This window comes from Lagenorhynchus albirostris, chromosome 2 (genome assembly GCF_949774975.1).
Source record: "Lagenorhynchus albirostris chromosome 2, mLagAlb1.1, whole genome shotgun sequence".
Taxonomy (NCBI): Eukaryota; Metazoa; Chordata; class Mammalia; order Artiodactyla; family Delphinidae; genus Lagenorhynchus; species Lagenorhynchus albirostris.
In genome coordinates this window covers 77286994-77307008 of record NC_083096.1, presented here as the reverse complement: position 1 = coordinate 77307008, position 20015 = coordinate 77286994, and the positions used below count along the sequence as shown (strand labels likewise).

The window sequence follows — 20015 nt, the reverse complement described above, 5'->3', positions numbered from 1 at the left end:
CCTTTGGCAAATACCTTCGAGGACCTTTCAGCCCTTAAGGAATGGGAAGGTCTTTCTCTGTCTAACTTAGCCCTTGACAACTAGAGTTGAACCCATTTCCATTTCGGGCGGGTTCTTGTATAGCTGCCCTTTGGCCTTTGAAGATGGTTCTTCAGGAGCCACTCAGCCTGGTTTCTTGGGGACTGGTAGCCATAGTTGGCAGGGGGGCCTGGATAATGCAGGGCCGGCCTCTCCCTCTGGGCAGCTGGGTGAGGCTGAGAAGTTTCTATGTGCTGGGGTGGGAAGGGTTATCCCGGACAGGGGAGAGTGCCCCATCAAACCAGCTTGGGCTGCTGCTCTTTGGCAGCTGTCCCAGGCCCAGCAGGGGCTGACTGCCAGCCCTAGCGCCCATCTCACCTCAAACGCAGGAACTGTCGCCATCTCCTCATCTTAGATTTTCTTCCCTTTGGCCCATCCAGGAGCATCAGGCCTTACTGGCGAAGGTCAGGGAAGGGGAGACAGCTCTGGAGGAACTTCGGAGCAGGAAGGTTGACTGCCAAGCAGAACAAGAAAAGTAAGGACTCTGGTTCACTGTGAGGTTGGGGTGCAGGGAAGGGAGGGCACAGACCTGGGGAGGAAGCTGGTGCTGATGTCAGATTTTCCAGCTCTGACTCACCATGTGTCTGCTCAGTGTGGGGCCTTGCCCAGGGAGACACTGTTGGGGAGGCTCCCATCTCCAAAGAGCTCATTTTCCAGGGAGTAATAACCTGAAGAAAGGGCTTCTACAGTTTTAGAGCCAGGGTCAAGCAGGAGCTGGTAAAGTGTCTGCCGTTGTGGCACATCATTCCTTGGTTGTCATACTGGATGTGGAAGTGGTGTTATTACACCACAGCTTACTCCCCCCCTAAACAAAAACCAACTGTAAACTATCTGAGGGTAAAATTGAATACTTTCCTCACAAGTTGTGCTGATGAAAATAAAATGAGCAGCTTCGTGGAGAGCTACTGAACTTCTTTCATCTGAACCATCTCAGAAACTGAGACCCACCTGTCAGCAGTGGCATCTAGGGGATCTCTGAGATCCTTTCTACTCCAGGCTTAGAGGATTTTGCAAATTCTCTCTGATCAGAGGGGATCAGAGGCCCCAGACCAATGAAACCTACAGGGCAAAGATTGAGCCATTCTTGGACCTTCACAAATTTAGAAATTTTTTACGCTGTTGGCAAGTAATATAGAAGATCTCAGATGGTAAATCAAATTTTTTAAAATAAATTTTTTTATTTTGGGCTGCATTGGGTCTTCATTGCTGCACGTGGGCTTTCTCTAGTTGCGGCGAGCGGGGGCTACTCGTCATTGCAGTGCGTGGGCTTCTCATTGCGGTGGCTTCTCTTGTGGCGGAGCATGGTCTCCAGTTATGGCAGGCGGGCTCAGTAGTTGCGGCTCACAGGCTCTAGAGCGCAGGCTCAGTAGTTGTGGTGCACAGGCTTAGTTGCTCCGCGGCATGTGGGATCTTCCTGGACCAGGAATCGAACCTGTGTTCCCTGCATTGGCACGTGGATTCTTAACCACTGCACCACCAGGGAAGTCCCGGTAAATCAAATTTAACATTAGTATATTGGTCTGGACGTCATTGTATAAGTTGGACCTTTCTAAGTTCAACAGACATTACCTGAAGGGCCTTCTAAGGAATTCCAAGATAAACCGACACAATCCTTGCCTTCTTGGACCCCTCAGTCTTCTGGGGGGTCCTTTTCTCTCCTTTGGGATATCCTTGATCTAGGCCTGCCTGACATGAAAAATGCAGACATCTTATTGTAGCCTTCTTTCAGACTTCACAGCAGAATTGCTTGATTTTTTTTAAAAATTTTTATATACATTTATTTATTTATTTTTGGCTGCATTGGGTCTTTGTTGCTGTGCGCGGGCTTTCTCTAGTTGCGGCGAGAGGGGGCTACTCTTCATTGCGGCGCACGGGCTTCTCATTGTGGTGGCTTCTCTTGTTGCGGAGCATGGACTCTAGGCGCACGGGCTTCATTAGTTGAGGCACGGGGGCTCAGTAGTTGTGGCTCAAGGGCTCTAGAGTGCAAGCTCAGTAGTTGTGGTGCACGGGCTCAGTAGTTGTGGTGCACAGGCTTAGTTGCTCCATGGCATGTGGGATCGTCCCGGACCAGGGCTCGAACCCGTGTCCCCTGCATTGGCAGGTGGATTCTTAACCACTGCGCCACCAGGGAAGCCCCAGAATTGCTTTAAATTACTCAGCGCTCCCTCCTCAATGGTGGAGGTGCTCATGGGCAGGAGACTGAGTGGAAGGAGCAGGAGAAGCACAAAAGACCAGATAATCCAAAACTGAGGGGCTTCCCTGGTGGCACAGTTGTTGCGAGTCCGCCTGCCGATGCAGGGGTCGCGGGTTCGTGCCCCGGTCCAGGAAGATCCCACACGCCGCGGAGCGGCTGGGCCCGTGAGCCATGGCCGCTGAGCCTGCACGTCCGGAGCCTGTGCTCCACAACGGGAGAGGCCACAACAGTGAGAGGCCCGCGTACCGCAAAAAAAAAAAAAAAACAAAAACAAAACTGAGACTTGGGGATGGCAAATGACAGCTATGCATCATAAATGCTGATTTTCTAAATAAAAGGAGACTGAGTAATAGGGCACTGGAGAGCTGAGGGTGACAACTTAGAATGTTTGAAGCTTAGGAAGTATGAGTTTGGAGGCTCAGATTGCAGTGTCCCCCACGCCGAGCACTGCCCATCTTCTAGCAGTGGGCGCTTGTCTGTTTCCTCAGGCAGACCCCGAGGGTAATGGGTACCAGCAATTCTTCAGCGCTCTGAACTCCTGGACTCCCCAGCCTCCTGACCTTTGGAGATCTTGGCCCAGTTTGCTTAGAAGAGGCAAAGGAAGCAGCAGTGGCTGGGAATCAGGAGACTTAGAAATGGACTTGTGTGAAGAGGCTTTAAGGGTCCTCAAATCTTATCTCCCTCCTGATATAAAATCCCTGCCAAAGCTTGAAGGTCTAGGGTATCATAATCCCAGCTTGTACTTGAATCTTTCCAGGAAGGAGGAGTTCATTACACACGAGGCAGTCCACTTTCTGACAACTTTAATACTGAAAAAGTCTTTCCTGTGTTAATATAAGAACTCCTTCCTTGAAACATCTACCTATTGGCTCTAGTTTTATCCGTAGAACTATCCAGAATGACTTATCCTTTCTAACCTTTCCGAGCCTCAGTTCCCTTATTTGGACTAGATGATCTCTAGTGATGCTTCTGATGTGTTGTTCTAAGGTGTCCCACCACCTCCTCCTTATAGCAGACCACTGGGGAATCAGGCAGAGGGAATCATGCCTGATCAAAAGCCCCTGAGCCCAAGGCCCTTACTGTGACTGGGTGGAGAAAGCATCTTTTCCCCTTGTCTCAGCCTTCTGGTCTTAATCCCCAGAGCTGCTAACCTGGAAAAGGAAGTGGCTGGGTTGCGGCAGAAGATCCACCACTTGGATGACATGCTTAAGAGCCAGCAGCGGAAAGTCCGGCAGATGATAGAGCAGGTAAGCAGGGTTAGATCTTACCCTGCTCTGGGTTACCCCCTCTGGAAGTTTCCACATTGTCTAGCCCTGTTTTCCTGTCAAGTCTACACCTTTATTGATTTATTCGCTTGGGTATCTTGGCTTATATTCATTAAGTGTCCCGTAAAACATTTATGGCAACCGATTACTAGGTTAGGGTGATTGGGATTTGCTTTTCTCCCATCTTTCCCCTACTTGTTTGGTTATTTGCCTTGTGCATTCCCATGGGAGAAGAAGGACAAGGTTATTCTCGCCCACACGTTGAAGAGTGCTGGTAAATGAGTAATTAAGTCCCAGTAAACTCACTTATCTGTGTGTAGATTTTCAGCCTTTGCCCCTCATGCACATTTTCTGCCTTCCCTTGCCTGAGCTAGGGTAGCACACTCAGAATATGCCATTTTGTAGAATCGTTTTGAGAATTTAAGATACCCTAATTGGGAGGGCATAGTTGCTGCATGTCAGCTCCATGAGGGCTAGGATTTTTCTGTCTTGTTCACTGCTGTTGCCCATTCTCTAGAACAGGGCCTGTCATATGGTAAGCACTCAATAAATATCTCTTGAACCAATACATAATTTGTATTTCCCAAAGTCAAATGGAAGGGGTTTTGAATCATCCATTACTTTGGATTATCAGGGTGGTGTTCCCCTCAAACCCCTGCCCCCACACCTGGGGTAATCAAGAGTTTAACACTCACTGAAACAAGGCTTTTATAGAAAAGCTAAGCGAGCCACGTGAGAGGTGCAAAACTCTGCCCTTTGTCTCTGCTGGCTCCCCCGCCCCGGCGGCAGCGGGGCGAAGTGCGATGAGTATGTAATGAGTCATTTCAGAACAAGCTTCAGTGTCTGCCATAACTTTGCAGCTCCAGAATTCAAAAGCTGTGATACAATCAAAGGACACTGCCATCCAGGAGCTCAAGGAGAAGATCGCCTACCTGGAAGCCGAGGTGTGTGTTCTGGGCAGCCCTGGGAAGGGAGCAGACTCTTGAAGAAAAAACTGGACATAGGGAGGGGGAGATTCTGGAGGGGGTCTCGATCCTGTCTAGCTGCTGCTCGGAAGTGAGTAGCTGGGGTGGTTGGATGATCTTCAGTTCCGCTGAGTGAACATTTTCTAAGACTCTTCAGGGAGTTGCAAACAATGGTAAGACCTGTCCCCACTCTGAAAGGATATATCCTCATGGTGCAAGCCCTGTGCCACATAGCAGCATGGAGGCCGGCCCTTCATTCTGACTATATGGGCTTGGCAGAGGAGCTGACAGTGGAGCTGAGCTTTGAAGGAGGATGCATTCTACGGGTGGAGTCTTCTCCTTGGCTAAGGCGATGGGCTCGATTAGCTAATGAGTTCTTGGTCTGATTTCTACCATACCTCAGGGCCCCTCCTGTCCATTGACTGACTACCTGAGATTGCTTTGCAGCCATTGTGTGAGGGTCCCAGCTAGTGGGGGAGATAAAAAGAAATGGGAGACAGGGTTGTTTATCTCCGGGGAGATTGCAGTCTAGATTTATAGATAAAATACATTTAAAAAATACCTAAGAATACTTTATAGAAAAGCATATGGACAAACATAAGTAAATATCTCAGCAGACTATAGGAAATTATATGCAGGAAATGTATAGAGAGGATTTACAGGAGAGGATCAGTGCTGCACAGTTATTGAGAGAACGCGCCTTCAGGGAAGGAGGCTGGAGCAAGTAAGTACTGGAGGGAGAGGGCATCCTGGTGGCACACACGGTAGGGGTTGGGGTGACAGCAGCGCACAGGGGTGGAGACCAGAATGAGCTGATTAAATGTGGCACGGGGCAAACCAGAGGAAGCCCAATTCTGATCTCATAACTTGTGTTACAGAATTTAGAGATGCACGACCGGATGGAACACCTGATAGAGAAACAGATCACCCATGGCAACTTCAGCACCCAGAACCGGACCAAGACTGAGAACCTGGGCAGGTGAGTGGGCATGAATGGAGTGGGCCCCAGGTAGGAAGTGAAGGAAAGAGGGACAGAGCCGTGGGAAGGAGACCTTTAGTGCCAAGGCCAGGATGAGGCTCTTCTAAATCCAGCTTCCTTCTCTCAGTCTCGAATCTGACCCATTCTCCACCTGAGCCACTTTCTAACCAGCTTAGAGTAGAGCCTGATACCAGAACCCCAAAGAGGCCCGTGAACAGTGCTAGAGGCGCCTGAAGCCCCTAAAGTCGTATGCAAAAATTGTGAATGTATAGTAAGGGCATATTTCCAGGGAGAGGGCCTTTTGTTTCCAAGAGATTCACAAAAAGGTCCAAGACTGAAAAAAAAATCAAGAATCACAGCCATACCCACTCCTAAGGTGTTCAGCTGCACCTTCTCTTTTCCCCACCCCTGCCACCAGACAAAAGTACCAGTCCCCTAACCTCTTAGCATTGACAATTACTATTTCAAGGCATGAGAACCGAGATCAGCGGGCCCTGCAGGATAGAATCCAGAGGCAAACTGGAGGGGCGGCTCTGTGAAGGGTGGGCAACAACAGGGCACTCAGCGTTTCCGACTTTCTTTTCAGCGTTAGGATCACCAAGACCCCCAGCCCAAAGCCCATGCCTCTCATCCGAGTGATGGAAACATGAGCTGAAGGAGACCAGATGCTGCTGTTGCTGGTGCCTCTGGCCTGAGGAGCAGCCCACCACCCCTGGAGGCTGCCGGCCCTGACTTTGACTTCCCGACTGCTCCCTTCATGGTTCCGAACGCCAATCCTCTACGCTGGGCGGACGGGGGATGAGCTCCCCCTCTGGACACTGCAGCCTCTGGAGGCCGGCGATATCCTGCCTACAGGACCCAGGGCAGTAGCCTTATTCCCATAGTTAATATTTTTCTCTGTAGCAGAGCCTCCCTTCTGTTGTAGACTGGAGTTTGTAGCAGGGGCCGGTTATTCTGCCCCAGAAGCCAGGCCCTCCGCAGGTCAGGAGAGGTGACAAGATCTACCTCAGCCCTAGAGGCTGGAGGCACAGATGTCAGCAGTGATTGGAGAGTGGCCCCGGGGCATGAAGTTCCTTCCTTAAACACAGCTCAGTTCTTAGCAACAAACTGTTTGTTTTTCTAATTGCTCCACCCTCAGCCCATGCTGACCTGGGACTCCTGCAGACAGACAATGGGGCTACCTGTCATGGCCTGTGAACCTCAACTTTGACTGGACGGCCTTGTCTTTTGGGGAAGGGGAATGTCCTTCAGGGAGTAGCTCATAGCAGAAAGGTTCTGTGAGGCCACGGACAGTTACGGGCGACTTCTGTCTGTTGTGAGGACTCCCAGAATCTCTTAGGGTTTCCCCCTAAGTTACGGAGCAAGATACACCTCATTCTTCTCGACTCAGAGCCTAAAAACTGTTTTCACTGGGTTACATCAGTCTCAGCGAAGAAACTCTCATGGTATTTATTTGGCTAAGTTATTGGTGTTTTTGCTTACAACTGATTAAATACCAAGAGTTCAGAGTTCTGCAGCCTTCTCTTGCGGTGTTTGGATTTGCTCTGACAGAGGGAAAAGAGTGTTCCCAGTGGACTTGTCGATTTCAGAATGATGTCATAGTCTTTTTCTCTCTTTCCTGCTGCTTTTCCCTTCCTCCTCCAAACCTCAGGAAGGCAAGTATTGATATATTCGCCCTGAAGCATCTGGGTCTGAGTGTCTGTTGTTTGGGGGAAGAGAGCAATCAGGAGGGATTGAATTCTTCCCTTAACCCCTCTGCACCCCTCTGCTCCACAGTCAGTTTGTTACCCTGGCTCTGAGTGAACCTGCCACTCATCGAGTTTCTTTAGGGCTCTTCCTGCAGCCTTAAGGAGGAGATAAGCGTCAGAATGTGGTACCGTAGGACACAGAAAAATGAAAAATAAAAATTAAGTCTTTAAGTTCTACTTGGCTCAAAACCAGAAGCCTTAAGTCTGTGGTTTCTGTGCATCAGGCCTGAGCTCCCATGCTGGCTTTGTCCATCGTGTTCTGGTGTTCTGGTGTTCTTCTCGCCATTCCCATTTGTGAAACGAGGGGGCTGGACCAGATAATCTCCATGAGCCCTTCCAGTTCTGATATTCTTTCCTGTGGCATGTTCTTTGTGGGGTGAATTTAATAAATTATGTTAATGTGTCTCTTTGAGCTCCTGGCCTGGTTTCTTTTCACTTTTCAGGGAGGATAAAAGAGCATAATTTTAGTGCCTCTTGCAGGTGGGCACCCTGCTGTCCACATCTGGGAGGTATGGAGACATCCCCAACACGATGATGTGGGGACTTTGTGGCATTCAGAGGAGTTAGCCTGTCTCTGTTAAACAGCTCAGCTCCATAGTCTGAGTCTGCATTGCAGGAGGTAGCCCCTAACTTGAGCTCTGACCCTGTCTGGGGTGGTGGCCTTGTGGGATCCCTAAGGTTGGCCACTGCGTGTCTTCCTCAGTTGGAAAAGATCTGCTGACAGACAGAGGTCCTGTGATTACTTAGAGATTTACCAATCAGCACTGGAGGGAGACGACTAACTCCATGTGATTCGCAGAAATGAAAAGTACTCTGGAAATGCTGACTGCAGCTGTTTGAGGCTTTAGTTTTTGGCTATCTCTAGGCATCATTCAGTTAATCCACTGATCATCTTTTTCTTTCTGCCAAAAAATGTAGTTGACTGCAGGGCCCAACGGGGACATAGCTAAATTTACACGAATCTTCCCTGTACCAAAGAAACTAGAAATGGAACCCCTGTCATCCCCGGCTGCATTTCCTCTCTAGTCCCCTTTCTCCTTCAATCAAAAGAATGTACATTTTTCTCTTGTGACTTTTCTTCCCCTGTCTGCTTCTCAGCTAATTCACATCCAGGCTTCAGGATGCACTGGATACCTCCTTCCATTCCGGACCTGGGTTTGTCTTCTGACAGCCTGGGTTCTCTTCCTTCTCTGGAAGTCTTGCTTGGCCTGGGTGTATCTAGACTGTGCTTGTTCTCCGAATATTAAGAGGGTGGAAGCAGGGTGCGGTTACCTGAGGTGCCAAGGCGACTGACTTGCGTGGCTGGAAGGAGACAGGAGCGAGTGAGCCACCGCACAGGAGAGGGAGGCTCTGGGCTGGGTCTCAAGGACGTGGTTGGATGAGCAGAGCTTCCATCTGGAGATAATGAGGTGGTCTGGAAACGTTCTGGAGATTAGAACTAGAGCTCTAATGGCAGTTCCCTGGAGGTCCAGTGGTTAGGACTCTGCGCTTTCACTGCCTCAGGCCCGGGTTTGATCCCTGGTCAGGGAACTAAGAGCCCACAAGCCACGTGGCACGGCCGAAAAAAAAAAGAACTAGAGCTCTAAGAGATTCCTGGGACCAAAAAGTGCCCCTGGTGTATATTTCCCCGAGTTTAGTTGTACCACTGCTGAAAGGAACAGGGGCTAAGAAGGGTCTATGGGAAGAAAAAGTAGCTGAGGGAAAGGTAGTTTATATCCTGGCAACTTTTCCATTAGAGATGGAGAATAGCCCAGGGCCTGAGAAAGGGCGTGGTGAGAAGCTGCTCCTGACTTCAGCGGCCTGTTTATTGCCTGAGTTATGTCATTTGTAAGCCAACTCCTCTGTGCTCCTTGAATATGTCGCAGAGGGAAGATTGAGTCTGACTCCCTGGGACCTTTGCCATGACGGCCTGTTTATTTGAGCTGGGTGTTGAGAGCTGCCCGGACACGCAGCCATCATCAGCAGGCTGCTATAAACCCGGAGCATCACCCCAACATGGGAAAAGCTTGCAGAAGCACTCCTTGCCTCTGTCCTCCCACCTCTTCATTTGTCCCCTCCCTGAGTAGAAAAAATCCTGACAGGGACATGGTATTTCAACCAAATGGTACATTGGACCTCTTTTTTTTTTCAGTTTTTAATTTTATTTTATTTTTTACTTTATTGAAAAAATATCTTTATTGGAGTATAATTGCTTTACAATGGTGTGTTAGTTTCTGCTGTACAACAAAGCGAATCAGCTATAGGTATACATATATCTCCCTATCCCCTCCCTCTTGTGTCTCCCTCCCACCCTCCCTATCCCACCCTCTAGGTTTTCACAAAGCATCGAACTGATCTCCCTGTGCTATGCAGCAGCTTCCCGCTAGCCATCCATTTTACATTTGGTAGTGTATATATGTCAGTGCTACTCTCTCACTTCCTCTTTTTTAAAACTAAGTATCTAAAGCCAAAAATTGATTGGCTTATTTTCAACTCTATTTAAAAAAAATTTGTATTATGAAATGTTCCAAGATGTACTCTGTAAAGATGATTTGACATGACATGGCTTAAAGCAACTTAATTTGACTGAGGAGGGTAATATCCCTTGGGGTAGAAAAGCAAATTTCTGTCTTTAATCAGCTCTTCAATGTGTGTTGCTGTTTTTTGTTGGGCCTCTGCTAATCCCGTGGGCTCCCTCATTCCTCATTGCCAAGCGTTGCGGAGCTTGGGCCTGAGTTTTGTTCAGGCTCTGACCCAACAGCAGATGTTAGCCTAGGGCCCTTGGCCTCTTTTCCATGCTTTGATTTAGGACTCTCACTTCCGCAAGGAGAAAGTGTTTCCTATCTTCCCTGTCCCAGTTCTAAGCCCCATGACCTTGAAACTCAAAGTTGGAGACCTAAATATTCTCTAGCCCCTCTTTCTCCAAGGAAAATCCTTATCTAGCCTGAGGCTAAAGGAGATGTGTTTTTAAAAGGTGAGGAATTTCTAACTCTGTGTGCTCTGTGGGTGGGCAGTGAGACCTACTTTGAACTCTAAAATGTGTGTGGCCTTTCTTCTGGAATCTCTCTTCCTCTGGAGCCCTCTGGGACATGGGATTGAGGGTAGATGGTGGCAGCTTAATTAATTTCCTGACCAGGTATTGGTCGCCAAGTCTTAGACCACAGGATCTCACAAGCTGAGGGGAAGGAAGTCATTTGTCCTCTTGACTTAATCTGTCAATTCAGGGGGGTATTCTAGGCCAAACTCGCATATGTCTGCAGGAGTTTGAGGACACTTATATCTGTTTTATATCTATTTCTATGTGTGTGTGTTTGAACTGGCCTGCTATGTAAAACATATGATTGTGGGGGAAAATTGGAAAAACACTGATGTTTAGGAAAAACTCAGTTTTTCACCTGTATGTCTCCTTTACTGCATACACAGAACACTTCACTTCTGGTCACCAAGTATGTGGGGGGTTTTCCCCCTATAACAGGCAATTCTCTGCAACACCAGCTGGGTGTCCTACAATTTAACTCAATTCTGACACCATCTACCTGGAGATAAGGTTAAGGGCTCAGTCTCAAGAGACTGTCCCTCCCCAACCTCAGATGCCAACTGCAAGTAGCAGGTCCCTAGCTGGACTTTTGTCTGACTTGCCTGCAAACCAGAGGTTCCCACAACCCCCTCCTTGGGTTCGATTAATTTGCTAGAGAGGCTCACAGAACTCAGGGAAACACCTACTTACCTTTACCAGCTTATTAAAGGATATAATAAAGGATGCAGATGAACAGCCAGATGAAGAGATCCATAGGGCAAGGCCTGGGAGGGTCCCGAGTGCAGGAGGTTCAGTCTCGGTGAAGTTGGAGTGCATCACCTTCCCAGTATAAGGATGTGCTCACCCACCTGGAAGCTCTCGGAACCCCATACTGTTGGTATTTTATGGAGTCTTCCTCATGCAGGCATGATTAATCGTGAACTTCATTTCTAGTCCCTCTCCCCTCTCTGGGTAAGTGGGGGACAGGGCTGAGAATTCCAAGCTTCTAATGGTTTGGTCTTTCTGGTGACCAACCCCCATCCAGGAGCCCGGCCGGAGTCCCCTCATTAGAATGAAAGATGATCCTAGTGCATTTATCACTTAGGAATTGACAAGGGTGTTAGGAACCCTGTGCCAGGAACCCAGGGCACAGACCAATACATATGTTTTCTATTATCTCACAACTAGGCTGTAGATCTGTCTCCTTGGATATATTGTAATCTCAGGGTCAGGAGGACCAAAATTGACTTCCTTTGAAACTACCTTCCCTTTTCAATTCTCATACTTCCTCTTAGTAGAGAGAATCACTTTCTTCAGTGATTTAGAGCCATCTTTGACTCTTTGCATTTCTTTATTCCTTATATCTAGTTTGTCAATATGTCCTGATGTTTCCTCTTTTGAGATATCTCCCAGACTTGCCCCTTCCCATGTTCACAGCCTCATCTTAGCCCATCTCTTTAAGCCTGGATTACCACAGAAGCCAGTCCTCACTGGTACCCCACCTCTAGCCTAACCTGCCCCAAATCCACCCACCTCACCACTGTCATTTGAATTACTCCCAGATACATTTTCATCCTATCAGCGGGGTTATTTAGCCAGGACAAAAGAAGGCTGATGGAAACATGATAGCAGTCTCCAAGAGATGAAAATCTGTCCTGTAGAAGGAGGTGCAGTTTCACTCCACCTAGCTCCAGAGGGGAGAACTCAGGCTTGTGGGTGGTACCTGCAGGGAGATGTCTAAGAAACAAAAGGACAGTTAGAGTGTCAGTTGGACTGTCTTGACGAGTTAGCAAGTTTCCCTACATATGCCAGTAATATCCCAGTTAGAAAACAATCTAAAATAACAAATACAAAATACCTAGAAATAAACTTTATTTGAAATGTCAGTAATCTATGTGAAGAAAATGACCACATTTTGTTGAAAAATATGGGAAACTTAATGAAGAAAAACTTTCCTGGATGGCAAAGTTTAAAATCGTAAAGATGTCAATTCTTCCTTAATTTATTTTTAGGCTTCGTGTACTTACAGTGAAAATTCCAAGAGTCCTTTTAGAATTAGATATAATTATTTTAAAAATTCATCTGGAAAAATAAACAAGGGAGATGGCAAAGAAAATTTTGAAGACAGACCTTAATTGGAGGATTATTAGCCTTGGCGAATAGTGAAATATTACATAGCTAGGCAGAAATAGACTCAATTTTATATAAGCATTAAAAAAAGGATAAAAGAAGCATTGCAACTCAATGCGGGAAAAGGCGTTTGAACAGTTGGTTAAGAATTTAGAAGATGAAAGAAAAAAGAATTCTAACCTTAAACCTTAACCTGTTTAAGGTTACCTGAATAAATTCTAGGTAAATGAAAGAAATTAAATACTACAATTTAACTGTAGAAAAACTAGAAGAAAATACAAATGAATATCAACTCTGAGAGGAGATCCATTTAGAATTTTAGTATTAAAGGTCATGAAGGTATATGTCAGTTATATCCCAATAAAAAATAAAAATAAAGGTCATGAAGGAAAATATTTTAGTTCATAAAAATGTAAACTTTCTAAATTGAAGAACTAAAGAAGGCCAAAAAATGGGGAATTATTAGTGGCAAATATGATGAAGAGGCAACATTTTTGTTGATAAGCTCATATTGATAAAAGTACTAAGATCCTTCTAGATCACTGGTCAGGATAAGAATGGATAGTTCAGGGCTTCCCTGGTGGCGCAGTGGTTGGGAGTGCGCCTGCCGATGCAGGGGACGCGGGTTCGTGCCCCGGTCCGGGAGGATCCTGCATGCCACGGAGTGGCTGGGCCCGTGGGCCATGGCCACTGGGCCTGCACATCTGGAGCCTGTGCTCCGCAACGGGAGAGGCCACAACAGTGAGAGGCCTGCGTACTGCAAAAAAAAAAAAAAAAGAATGTATAGTTCATACAAGAGTTCATATTCTTTTTTCTGCACATGTTTATTAGGCTCCTACTCTGTGCCTTGGACTGAGGATTCAGGTGGGTTTACGACAGTGAGCAAGACAAGCTCAGTCCTGCCATTGGAGCCCTTATGTTAGGTGGGATAATGTGGGTTGCAAATCAGAGAAAATGCAGCTCCAATTGGCTTAAGCAATAATGGATCAGTCTGACTGGCTCAGGTGACTAAAAAGTCCAGAGATGCTTTAGGCTCACGTGAGCCTTCATAGAATAATTTGAGGTTTCACCAAAGACCCAGTTTTGTTCCATTTCTTCTCTGCACAAGAGATCTGTGCTTCTTATAATAGCGTAAAATGGGAAACATGTGTCCAACAAAAGAGAAATGGATAGGTACATGCAGATGCATTCACTACAAATGGCCTTTATGAAGACTATGTCACATCAGGGAACTGTGCTTAGAATGTTAAGTGAAACAAAGTAGGACACAAAATTTTATGGACACTTATTACAGCTTAGCAAAAGAAAAAAAATATTTCTAAAAAAAAGGCTAGAAATAAATACACCTAACTGCTAACCATGTTAGTGTTAAGGCAGGATTTATTTTTCTGTTGGTTTTTGTTACCTTTATCCTTCAATTTCCAAATTTTCTACAGTGTTCACTCTTCCCTCTCCAGCAGGGTTGTGTTCCCACACTGCCTTCTGTTCATGCCAGGATCATTCCTTTCTTTGTACCTTTGCTAGTGTTATTTCCTTCGCCTGGAATGCCTTCCTCTTTTGCCCTATTAATCCATCAAATATTTATTGATAATTGATACAGGCGTATAGTGCAGCTTGTGGAATGTAATGTACATGAAAACACTTTGTAAACTGCTTTACAGATGTTAGTTGTTATTGTTAGGAGAAAAAAAAAAGATGAGGAGGATAAGGAAGAGAAAAAACTATTATTTGTACAAAAATGTGCCAGGTGCTAGGGGAGGCCAGGATGGAAAAATATAGAACAGGGTTGCAGTCCTCCAGAAGTTTAGAATCTTGTCAGGTGAGTAGAGGAAAAAAAATACCACCATGTAGAATAGAAATCGATAGAAATGAAATGAATAGAAATAGATAATGGAACATGTGAAATGCGAATGTGAGAGAGGCAGACAGTGATATAAAAGGAAACAGAGAAGGGTGGGGAGGATGTGGAGCTAGAACCAGGCCCTGAGGGATTTGGGCAGGTAGGTTCAAAGAGAAAGGACATAAAGAAAGCTTGCGTTGGGATAAAATGTGGCATGGGGTGGGGTGGGGGGATGAGCCCAGCTGAAGATCCTGCTGGAAAGTGGTAGGAGGTTAGGGGGAGGGGGAGATAAGTAGGGTGGGCCTTGCCACAGGTCTCTGCTGGAGTTTTTAAAAACTAGTATGGAAGTCCCAGGTGGATGGTGGGCAGAGTTCTTCCTTGCCTGTCTTGTTCGATACTGAATATCTTAGTACATAGAAAAGTGGTGCCTGGAACACAGTAGATGCTCAATAAATATTAGTTGAAGGGAAGTTGGAATGAATGAATCATAGGAGTGACATCATAAAATAGGAAGGCTAATCCGAAAGAGGTGGATGACATGGACTGAAAAGGTAAAGGCTGACAGCAAAGAGACAAGTTAATAGATTGTTAGGGTACTTCCAGGCAGGAAATAATGAGGGACTGAATTGGGATTATGGCTGCTGGACTTGAAAGTACAGGACTGGTGTGAGAGTCATTTGGAAAGAACCAATAGGCCTTGGTGACTAACCAACCAGATCTACAGAGATGGAGAGAAAACAATCAGAGCTAACATCAAAGAAAGTTAATCATGCTTCAAGACTTGGCCTGAGTTCCTCTTCCAGGAAGTCTTCCCAGAATTTTCAAGCCTGTGCTGTGTGTTCCCTTTCTGAAATCAATTCACATAAATAATCTGTATCGCCCTGTATTAGGATGTAATAGTTATGACATTATAATTCAGACTTTGCATATGTTTGTTTCCCCAACTAGATTGCAAGCTTTGAAAGGTCAGGGAAATATCTAATCCCCACAGTGCCTGGCCCTGGTACTGCCACAAAGTCCTCACTGATTTAGAAGAAACCTGTATTCTCCTCTGTGCTGAAGAGGGCACTTACCTCTGTTTCTTGTTTTGAATTGTTTTCATCTTCTCTCTTAATTGGTCCCACGTACTATGGAAGAGACCAATTTGGAGTATTAGTATCCTCCCCATGTAAGAGCCGAATGCCAACTATTAGCATTGTTTTCAGCAATAAAGAATTTTATTTATTCCTTCATTCATTTGTCAGTCATTCAACAGTAGGGAAATAATGTAGCATAGAGCTTAAGAGTCCATGAGCTTTGGATCTTGCTTCTAATCTTAGATCTGTCATTCACTGGGCCATGCCGGTTTGGAAAAGTTATTTAATCTCTCTTAGTTTTAATTTCCTCATCTATAAAATCAAGATAATAATGTCTACCTAATAAGAACATTTACTGAGTGCTTACTGCCATTTACTTCCCATTTTACAGATGAGGAAATTGAGACACAGAGAAAGGATGCACAGGTAGGAAGTGTGGAACCAGGAGTCAGTCATAGAAAATCTTGTCCCAGAGTCCTTGTGAAATGGGAGGGAAGCGGGCAGGGCACAGCCTTTGAAAGAACAACATAGCCCGAGGACATGACATAAACTGATTTGAACCAAATGGGCCCAAGATGGCAGACAAGTTGACTTCCACTAGACCTTGAGCCTCAGTATATGCTCACTGTAACACATCAGCAAGCTAAATTACACAGCCATAGGCACCATGACAGTTCCAAGGCTGACCATAAGGATCAAAAAGTGGGCGGTGGGGGCTTCCCTGGTGGCGCAGTGGTTGAGAGTCTGCCTGCGGATGCAGGGGACACGGGTTCGTGCCCCGGTCTGCGAAGATCCCACATGCCGCGGAGTGGCTGGGCCCGTGAGCCATGGCCGCTGAGCCTGCGCGTCCGGAGCCTGTGCTCCGCAACGCAAGAGGCCACAACAGTGAGAGGCCTGCGTACCGCAAAAAAAAAAAAAAAAAAAAATAGTGGGCGGTGGCCCAATTCCTGGAAATCCCCGCCCCTTCCTGAAATAGCTGGAATACTCCTCCCATTCATTAGCCTATGAAATTACCCACCCTGATAAAAACTGACAAACCCATACCCTGGTGCCTTTCTCACCTTCTGAGGTGGCCCACACTCTGTGGAGTGTGTTTCTCTCTTAAGTCCACTTCTTACCTTTGTCTCTCACTGAATTTTTTCTGGGATGAGACATCAAGAACCTGAGCTTCATTAAGTCCTGTGATCTCAGTTGGAAGACTGGGGGTTTTGGCCGCGTTCGAGTCCTGGCCGCATGGGTTTGAGTCCCAGTCAGGGTTTTGGCCGGGTTCGAGTCCCAGTACGTGGGTTCAAGTTCCAATCTGAGGTGCATGGTTTCACTTGTGCTTAATGGTGTGCTCTATAACTTCACAGGTGTGGCGATCGTCAATATAAAACCATATCTAAATATCATATGTAATGTGTCTGGCAGTGTCAGCAGACACTGAATATGCTAATTATTGTTAATAAATCTTTTTGAGCATCTAATATGTCAGTGGTATAGGGTTGGGCTTTGGGGATATTAAGAGGAAAAGACTCTGCCCTCAAGTTACTCCGAGTCTTAATAACCAGATATTTGTGTGCCAAGAGGCAAACAGACAATCATAAACTATCAGTGCTGGGGCTTCCCTGGTGGCGCAGTGGTTGAGAATCCGCCTGCTGATGCAGGGGACACGGGTTCGTGCCCTGGACCAGGAAGATCCCACATGCCGCGGAGCAGCTGGGCCCGTGAACCATGCCCGCTGGGCCTGAGCATCCAGAGCCTGTGCTCCTTAACGGAAGAGGCCACAGCAGTGAGAGGCCCGTGTACCACAAAAAAAAAAAAAAAAAAAAACTATCAGTGCTAAAGCAAACTTTAGAAAACATCCAACCCAACTCCCTCATTTTCCAGAGGAGAAAACTGAGGCCCAAAAGTGGGAGTGTGGTATGAGTAACTAAAGGTTGAAGCTTGGACAAAAATCCTGATCTCCTACAATGGAGTGGTGTGTCCTTGCCATAAGAAAGTGTTCAAAAAAGACAGAGAGATGGTCCTTATCCAAGACCTGTGTGCAATTACAAAGCGGCTTTCCTTGGGAAGCAGAAAATGGGAGAAGTGGTCACTGACGGTTGGAGGGAAGCCCACCAGATCCGCCCGGCTCAGCTGTCTCAGCTGGTCTGCAACTTTTTAGCATTTTCTGTTTTCCTAAATTTCAACTGGCCATTTCCTTTTGCTTTCCTGTCTTCTCATGAGGGTGGGTGTTCCATTCCTGCTCACTTCTCTAACCAGGGTGTGTCCTTAGCTAAATGACCATATCTCTCTTATCCTCAGGCTCCTTCTCCACCAAAAAACAACCACCACCACCACCAAAAAAAGGGGGTTCGGCCAAGGTTCCTTCCAGTTCTAAAATCACACGGGTCCTGGGACTTCCCTGGCGGTCCAGTGGTTAAGACTCTGTGCTTCCAATGCAGGGGGCATGGGTTCGATCCCTGGTCGGGGGAACTAAGATCCCACATGCTGGCGCTGGGGGGTGGAGGGGGGCACAGCAATGTTTCAGAGCACATTTCGTCAGCCAGTGAACCTGAAAACAAGAGGAGTTTCTTTGTTTGCCAAGCGGCGGTGCTTGCCACAAGAGGGCAGCAGGGCCTTGAGCACCTGGGCAGGTGCCTACTGTGGGCCCCACAGGAAGACAAGCAGGCTCTCTCCTCTGACCGTGCCTAGGCCCCCGGAGTTTTCCTGTTGTAAATCCCAAACTCACTTATTTAGCGAAGGGCAGCCAGCCAGATTGGAGTGAGACAAGGGAGCAGTTTTGCAAATTAAGTCTAGCACCAGAAAGATGAAAGACCAGGCCTAAAAAGAAATTGGATTCTAGAAAAGTAAATACTTTATGAAAAATTGAAAACGTATCCCTGTCCTAGTTTAAGTTGCCTACAGCTCACATCATCGGAGGCAGAGCTTTGAGAAGAGCTGGGAGTATATTACAGACCAGTAAACATTTTAGTAGGCTGAAAGGTTTAAAGCTCATTTGGAAGGCTTGTGTGTTAGACCAGCATTTCTCAGAGTTCCTTGAGAAATTTCAGTTCATTTTGCTCATGTTTAATAAGCTCTTAAGAAAGAATTCGTTCTGGAAGTTTCCAGAAAGCTCAGCCAAACCAACACTAAATTAATTAATTAATTTATTAAGGAGAGGATGAAAATTATCATGTGTTTCCTGAATGAAGAGCACCGGCCTGGGCACCTGAAGGGTCTGAAAGGATGGAGAGGAAGCTCAGTGAGGGTGCAAAGGAGGGCTGGGTGCTGCCTTGGCTCATCCTCTTCAGAGTTCCACTCAGCAATAATCACATTTGAGGTCATCACAGCAGCCCAAAGATTCCACATGGCCTGCCCAAGGGCCTTTCAAATATATAAAAGAACTTTGTTCCTTGAGAAGACAGTTCCCCTTAGATTATAATCTTGCAAAATACCTAGAACGCCCACAGAACAGGATATATAAGGACATGAGCTTTATATAGGAAGATAACATTGCTCATTCACCAGCAAAAGAGCTAGAGCTCTGTTTTTGTCCCCCTCTCCCAGGGCCAAGGAGGGGTCATGGTTGGGATTAAGCTGCCCACTGCCTTACTCAACCAGCCTCATTTCTGAGCCTCTGCTACCTTGCCAGTTGTTTCCAAAACAGAAGGACTTGTCTTTCCTTACCTCTCTGCCTTTGCATATGCTATTCCCTCTGCCTGGAAATCTTTTCCCTGCCTTATCTTTCCAGCAATCTTGTACTCATTCTTCCAAACCCCACTCAATGATACTGGTGAAATCTTCCATGACTTCCCAGAGAATCCCCAGACAGCTAATTATCCTTCATCTGTGCTCCCAGAGCAGCTGGTATAAAACATCACATTGTACAGTAATTGTTTGTTTTCATGTCTGCGTCTCCCCTCAGACCTGAGAATTCCTAAAGGACAGGGGCTGATGGTTTATCCCTGTATCCTCAGTCCTATATTGCCTGGCACACTGTGCATACTCAGTCAAGGCTGGCTGAATGGAAATGGATTCTCTTTCCTGTAACCAGCAGGGTGTTTTGCAAGGTGACTGACCAGGATCACTGAACAAAAGACAGTCATTCCTGAAGGGAGCCCTGGGGCACTTGCCTAGTATCAGGAGCTAAATACCTATAACTGATTGCTAACATTGAATTGCATTGGAGGGCACACATCACTCAAAACTCGATGGAGGCCATTTGTCTAGAATCCATTTTATTTACAGCAGAAGATTACGTGTAAGGAGACACCTTCTGATGGTGTGACTAAGCTCTGGGACATGAATTTAAGGGAGTGGTGAGTGTTCCATGTTGAAGGTCTTTATAATCTATGATATGTTTTGGAAAAGACTGTCCAGAGTGAGTAGGTTAAATATGAGTAGATGATGGGACTTCCCTGGCGGTCCAATGCTTAGGACCCTGTGCTTCCACTGCAGGGGGCGTGGGTTCGATCCCTGGTAGGGGGAACTAAGATCCCGCATGCTGCATGGCACAGCCAAAAACCAAAAAAACAAACAAAAAAACCCCAAATAAATATGAATAGAAGACCTCTGCTTTCAAGTTTATGTAATAGAATGGCTCAGCTCTGGGCTCTGGACCTGGGGGCAGGGGCTTTGGTAGCTGCAGCGGGAATGACCTGGTCCTCTATGAATGGGTGTTTGGGTTGGATACCTAGCTGCCATTTCTCTACACAGCAGCTTTGCCCCATTTGCAGACCTCTGAGGAATCAGTAAATATTAGTACATATGTGTTGTCAGTA

General features: G+C 46.5%; 1 protein-coding gene across 3 annotated transcripts in view; it reads left to right on the top strand.

Moving 5' to 3' along the window:
* Positions 1-15426, top strand: part of TUFT1 (tuftelin 1) — a 53007-nt gene extending 37581 nt beyond the window's left edge. For all 3 annotated transcript variants that reach the window (XM_060138699.1, XM_060138693.1, XM_060138682.1), the window contains 5 exons: positions 459-553; positions 3414-3519; positions 4398-4481; positions 5381-5481; positions 6068-15426. In XM_060138699.1, the coding sequence (XP_059994682.1) occupies positions 459-553; positions 3414-3519; positions 4398-4481; positions 5381-5481; positions 6068-6131 (450 nt within the window). In that variant the 3' untranslated portion in view covers positions 6132-15426. The remainder of the gene's footprint in view (positions 1-458; positions 554-3413; positions 3520-4397; positions 4482-5380; positions 5482-6067) is intronic.
* The last annotated feature ends 4589 nt before the right edge of the window (positions 15427-20015 follow it).